Here is a 6178-nt window from a genome sequence, read left to right as displayed (position 1 = left end):
GAAAGGAGAAGAAACTTCATTATTCTGTCCAAATGTATAAAAGAAATTATTATTGAATAAAAAAAATGATTCTATCAAAGATAAAGTTAACTTGTATACTTATAATTGGACTCCTGGTAGTAGTGATGGGCCATGGGTATAGCCATATCCCCTCCACAACTTATTCTGAATTAAAAAGTGAAATGAAATTGTAAAAAAAAAATGTCAGTTTTCAGTTGTAAAGTATTTACCCATCATATGTATTGTGGATAAGCTTTTATAGTCTGATCTTAGACAAAGTAATTTTTAATCAGGAAAGCTTTAACATGTGTACACCTAATAAATATTTGTACTTTTATATATATGGTTTAGCTTAGCCCTTTTTGGTTCGTAGAGAGAGTGACTGTGAACAGGCTTCCTCAGTCCAGCACCACCCCGGCTGTCAAGGTTATCTAATGTCTTAAGATAAGAAAAGCAAAATTCTGTGATGGGTGCAAATTCAACTTATGAAAACAAAGACACAGTCTCACATCACTCTGAACAGTAGTTTGCACTGACCAAAGTCTAGAACTCAGACTGTGCTGTGAGCTTCCAAAGGCAGAGAAAAACAGCAGCATCCGGTCGAGGCACAGAGATGAGCATAATAATGGTTTGAGAATTCAGACATGATGCCAAAATCATGGTTAAGTTCTTTAACCATAGTTTGGCATGATATCAGTCTGGAACTGGAGAGTATCAGGATGTGGTATTGGACAGAGCTCCCAAAACCACAGGTGACACACATGTATTCTTCACTGCAGGTTGCTGGTTTGGGGTCCAGCAAGCTTGTAGAGGTTAGCTTTTCCTTCTCACTTTTCTCATGCTCTGTCCATCTGTCTTGGCAGTTCCATGCAATGGATACACTGCAACGGAACGGCTATGACCTGGCAAAAGCCATGTCTACGTTGGTGCCCCAGGGAGGCCCTGTGTTGTGCAGGGACGAGATGGAGGAGTGGTCGGCTTCGGAGGCGATGCTCTTCGAGGAGGCCCTGGAGAAATACGGCAAAGACTTCAACGACATCCGGCAGGACTTTGTGAGTGCAGCTGCAGAGTTTGGCAGAGTTTCCTTTCTCGCCTGAGTAATCTCACTTTGTCCTGGGCTAGCTGGGAATTAGGGGGCAGAACTTCCAGGTTCAAGTGTGGTGCCCTTTCTCAGAAGTAAAACTGCTGTGGGGTGCTGGGGTGTGCTTTTGAGGTTATGCATATTTTTTGCAACGCTAACTTGGATGGGCTGAAGCCGTGCATGCTCTTGAAGATTTGTGTCCCTTGCAGTTGCCGTGGAAATCCCTGGCCAGCATCGTGCAGTTCTACTACATGTGGAAAACTACAGACCGGTATATCCAGCAGGTGGGTAGGCCAGTTTCTGCAGTGAATTAGGAGAGGTTGCAGGGTGAAATGGCTGTTTTCCCTTTCTCTGGAGCCCTTTATGAAGCGGCTTCAGTGCTCCAGAGGTGGCTCAGCTCCCTCCCGATAAAATGCTTCCATGCCTCACGCAGCTTGTCTTTCCTTGCAGAAAAGGTTGAAAGCAGCTGAAGCCGACAGCAAGCTGAAGCAGGTGTACATCCCCACCTAGTGAGTATCCCTTCCCCTAGGTGTTGGCGGGAGGGAAGCGGATAAGCTCTGCGCACAGGCCTTTAAACCCCATTGCCTTCCCCGTCCAGTACGAAACCCAATCCGAACCAAATCATCTCGGTGGGCTCCAAGCCTGGCATGAACGGAGCCGGCTTCCAGAAGGGGCTGACCTGTGAGAGCTGCCACAGTAAGTACCTGCCTGGGGTTGGGGCTGGGGGGACATGTCTGCACATCTCTGCCATAGGGGAGAGGAGCAAGAGATGGGCTGCCCTGGCATCCTGGTTCAGGCAGGTTTACCTTTTCAGTCCTGGTGCTGAGATGGAGATGCAAGTTTGGGTTTGGGGGGCGGGGGGCTCCTGAGAACCAACCAGAGCAAGTTGCTCCTAGACCTCGGGGACAGGAGCCCCGGGGGGATGCCACTGAACTGAGCTCAGGTGACCCTCCACTTCCCTCTCGCCCGCAGCCACTCAGTCGGCGCAGTGGTACGCCTGGGGCCCCCCCAACATGCAGTGCCGCCTCTGTGCTTCCTGCTGGATCTACTGGAAGAAGTACGGAGGCCTGAAGACCCCGACACAACTTGAGGGAGCAGCACGCAGTGTCACGGTAAAGTCTCCTGAGAATATGCTCCCAGGTGATCCTTGTTCTCATCGAAGTCCCCAGTTTTAACTTTTTGGGGGAAGGGGTCATCGTGTTTTTAAGGCCACCTCTGTCTATCCTTGCAAAGCCTTAAGTTCTTCTGGTTTTGCTTCCAGTCGGAGCTTAATGGCTCTTAGCGTGGAAACGGCCGGCATACCTAGTGACAAGCAGGGTTTTTTGTTTAGCCAGACTTCCGGCTTCAGTCCCCTGCATCTAGCCAAGACAGCAGCTGCTCAGGACCAAATTGTGGGTTTTGTTTAGCATACAGAGCTACACTGGCAGGTGCAGCAGTGATACTGGCTGCTTTTTCTCTTTTTGGTTGAGCTGACTCCTCATCAGGTGGCAGCCTTTAGTCACACGGGTCTCCTGACCAGTCCCACGTTGTCAAGAGGCCATCTATCCTATGCCACGAAGCCCAGAATGCTACTTTGTAGGTAGCCCCTTCCCTCTCTTTGCACCATGATGATGTCCTTTGTTAGCAGAGGCAGGAGCAGGGGCTGCTCTTCCCCCCCCCCCTCCAGTTTTGTGGCAGAGAAGAACTTCTGCTGTTGTAACTGCAGGATTCTCTAGACTGAATCAAGAACCTAAGCAGGCATTAGTGACAAAGGTCTGCCTAAAAACACCGACCTTGTTTGCTGGAGGCACCATTCCGTTTGGCCACCTGCCCTGCAACGGTCCTGTCACTGTGTCTGAAATTAGCATGAGTGTCAAACATGATGATGATTTAAAGTATCTTTTTGGCTGCTCTAATAATGTTGTTTTTAAAGAACATCTGGCCAGTTCCTTGAACAGATCCTTTGAGATCTGCCAAACATCTGTTCTTGCGTCCTCCTCGAGCAATCTGTGTGCTGACGTCTCTTCCTTCTCTCTGCTCCCTGCCCGGTCACAGGAGCCACACTCCCGGGGCCACATGTCTCGGCCAGAAGCACAGAGCCTCTCACCGTACACGACCAGCGCCAACCGGGCCAAGCTTCTGGCCAAGAACCGGCAGACCTTCCTGCTACAGACCACCAAGCTGACCCGTATCGCACGCCGCATGTGCCGGGATATCCTGCAGCCACGCCGTGCCGCTCGGCGTCCTTATGCACCGATAAATGCCAACGCCATCAAGGCAGAGTGTACGTGAGGGTCAGGAGAGGGGGGGGGGAACAGAGGAAGAGAAGACTGGAATCGATGGTGGGGCTAGCAGATCTCACGCTGGTTATCTGCTTCTTCCTTCCAGGCTCCATTCGGCTACCCAAGGCAGCAAAGACCCCCCTCAAGATCCACCCTTTGGTGCGGCTTCCACTGTCTACCATAGTCAAGGAGCTGGGTAAGGCTGTGGATCTTGCCTAGGCCCGGTTTGGATATGGCACCGGCTCGACTGCCAACCTACTATGCTGTTGGCTCTGGGGCTCTCTCCTCCTCCCTTGCCCAAGGATTCCCCTCCTTCAGAATTTACAATCACCCAACTTTGCGGTGGCATCCAAATTTGGAAAACTGTTAGTGTTAACCAGGGCCTGCCTTCGAACTGTGGTTTGGAGACTAGGTAGGCCTACGTGGTAACCATAGACTTGGGGCGGGGGGAGATTTGACTATACCAAGCCACTGAGGTTTCTCCACTGAAATCTGGAAGAATCAGAACTGAACTTCGTTCCGAAACAGGAGGGGCAGAGAGTCTTTCTCTGTGTGATTCCCCTCCCCCCCCCCAGCATAATGTCATTGCTTTTCTAGCTGCGCAGGCCCCTCTGAAGCCAAAAACTCCCCGAGGCACCAAGACACCCATCAACAGAAATCAGCTGACCCAGAACCGAGGCTTGGCTGGCATCGTGGGCAAACGAGCATACGAGAGTGTAAGTGCCAGGGGGGCGAAGGGAGAGGGGATCCAGGACAGTTGCGGGGGGGGGGGGTTACCCTTTGCAAGTGTGGCCAAAAGCGGGTCATAGAGGAAGGGGGAGTGTGCCGTTTTCAGAAAAAGTGCACGGAAGCTGGTAGGTGATAGAGATGCACAGCTTCTGGCACACTGGTAGGGGAGGAGGGAGAAGAGACCCAGACGTTGGACTGCAATTTGAAATGACATTTTGAAAAGGGGTGGTGTATTATTCTTTTATATTATACCAAATCCCTATAATGTTCACTCTGGCCAGGAGTACTTTTGTAGCACTTCTCACATCTTTCCAAAATTTGTCATTCTCTTCCCTGGTTGGTGGAGGTGGGGATAGGCATACATTTATTTGGTTCGGAAGGCTGCTGGCATATGAATTTTGTCTCTCCGCCCCTTCCTGAGTCTTCACATCTCTTAGTCTGAGCTCCCCACAATCAAGCCAATAGCTCCTCCTATTTTTAGCGCAAGGCAAGGCTTAGCTCAGGACGGGAGGGGGGTGGAGCCAGCCAGAGGTGGACGCTGCTTTTGGGGGGGTTCCTCTCGCTGATAGCTCTGTGTGCGACCGGGTGCAGGTGGCAGGGGGCGGGCTCCCCTTCTCGGCCAACGGGCGGCCCATGACTTCCGGAATGAGGTCGAGCGCTCAGCCCGCCATCAAGCGTCAGAAGCTGAACCCGGCCGACGCCCCCAACCCTGTCGTTTTTGTGGCAACCAAGGACACCAGGTACTGGGGAAGGGATTCTTCGCGAGGCAGTGTGGGGTGAGCAGGACGGGGGTGGGGTGGGAAGACACTGTTAGCCTATCCCTTCTCTGGCACAGGGTTGATATCTGACTCTTGTTATCAGCTGTCCTGCCACAGGGATGGAGTTTGTGCCAGTATCCATGTTGCAGCTTGCAAATTACAGAAGGAAGCCCCCCTCCCCAGTGGGGTTGACTGCTGCTGCTGCTGCTTGGGTTGCTATCTCCTGACTTAAAAGCTCCCCCTTTCCTACAAATTCTGGGCTGGAGGGGAATGTCCTGCTGTGTTTTGAACCATTGGTGGTTTCTAGGTCAAGAGTTCAGACAGGTTGCTGCCCAGGGGCAGATCCCCCCCCCCCCAAATCTTTCTGCTAAAAATAAAAGGTTCTTGGTGCAAAGTAATTCTTTTGAAGATTTTACTTCGTATTATGTCCACTGAGTACTTGGGATCTTCATAGGACTCTGGTTATTTCTGGCAAGGACTGTGGGGTTGGTGTAAAGACTACGAAAGGGAGGGGGGAGGCAGGAACGCAGAGGGAAGAGCAGCCTCACAGACCACACTCTTGCTCGTCACAAGTCCTTATCTGTGGGCGTGAGGTCTACCTGCTTCATTTTAACTAAATGCTGAGATTGTCAAGAAGCTAGATGGACGGCTATCCCATAGGCCTGCCCATCATTAACTTAGCCCCCCCTCCTTCCTGACTGCGGTGCAGTTTTCCTCATGCTGCTTTTCAGAGCGAGGCTTACCCTACATCATAAGGCATATCGAACACCACAATAGGCCCTCCTAAACCCTAGCCTGCTGCTGGTCATGCCTAGAAATACACCAGATGTTTCTGGCCAGAAGGGAGAGGCGTGTGTGTGTGGGGGGGGGGGGGGGGGGATACATCTTGCTATTTGTGCCTGTCAAAAAAAACCAGGCCCAAGTTCGGGTACTTTCTGTTGCCACCGTGCCAGGCTGAGCGCTGCATCTTCTGGCACATTATGCTGTCCGGGGATCTGCCCCACGTAACCTGTCATCTGCATTGGGGTCTCTTATTTTGTTTTTAACTGGCTCTCCTCTCCCTTCCTCCCTCCGTAGGGCACTCCGCAAGGCCCTGAGTCACCTGGAGATGCGCCGGGCTGCCCGCAGGCCCAACTTGCCACTCAAGGTGAAGTCGGTGCTGCCTCTCCGGCCTGTGGTGGCTCCGCTGGTGCCCGTGCCCCCAGCCCATCCTGCCAGCACCAGCGAGCCCATCATCCTGGAAGACTGAGCGCTGTCGCTTCTCTGGCATCCCCTCTAGGATCCTTGTAGCCATCTCATCTAATACCCACCCACCCCTTTATTTCGGTGTCTGAGCCCTGTCTGGCGGG

General features: G+C 52.0%; 1 protein-coding gene across 1 annotated transcript in view; it reads left to right on the top strand.

Annotated features, from left to right (window-relative positions):
• Positions 1 to 6155, top strand: part of MTA2 (metastasis associated 1 family member 2) — a 13932-nt gene extending 7777 nt beyond the window's left edge. The window contains exons 9-18 of the mRNA XM_015422707.1: positions 864 to 1052; positions 1291 to 1365; positions 1532 to 1590; positions 1680 to 1777; positions 2054 to 2193; positions 3116 to 3344; positions 3449 to 3538; positions 3940 to 4058; positions 4663 to 4811; positions 5907 to 6155. Coding sequence (XP_015278193.1) covers positions 864 to 1052; positions 1291 to 1365; positions 1532 to 1590; positions 1680 to 1777; positions 2054 to 2193; positions 3116 to 3344; positions 3449 to 3538; positions 3940 to 4058; positions 4663 to 4811; positions 5907 to 6078 — 1320 coding nt within the window. The 3' untranslated portion in view covers positions 6079 to 6155. The remainder of the gene's footprint in view (positions 1 to 863; positions 1053 to 1290; positions 1366 to 1531; positions 1591 to 1679; positions 1778 to 2053; positions 2194 to 3115; positions 3345 to 3448; positions 3539 to 3939; positions 4059 to 4662; positions 4812 to 5906) is intronic.
• The last annotated feature ends 23 nt before the right edge of the window (positions 6156 to 6178 follow it).

This window comes from Gekko japonicus, unplaced genomic scaffold (genome assembly GCF_001447785.1).
Source record: "Gekko japonicus isolate JY-2015 unplaced genomic scaffold, Gekko_japonicus_V1.1 scaffold2762, whole genome shotgun sequence".
In the NCBI taxonomy this organism is placed as follows: domain Eukaryota; kingdom Metazoa; phylum Chordata; class Lepidosauria; order Squamata; family Gekkonidae; genus Gekko; species Gekko japonicus.
Note: the sequence above shows the minus strand (reverse complement) of the source record. Positions and strands in the feature narration are given on the sequence as shown.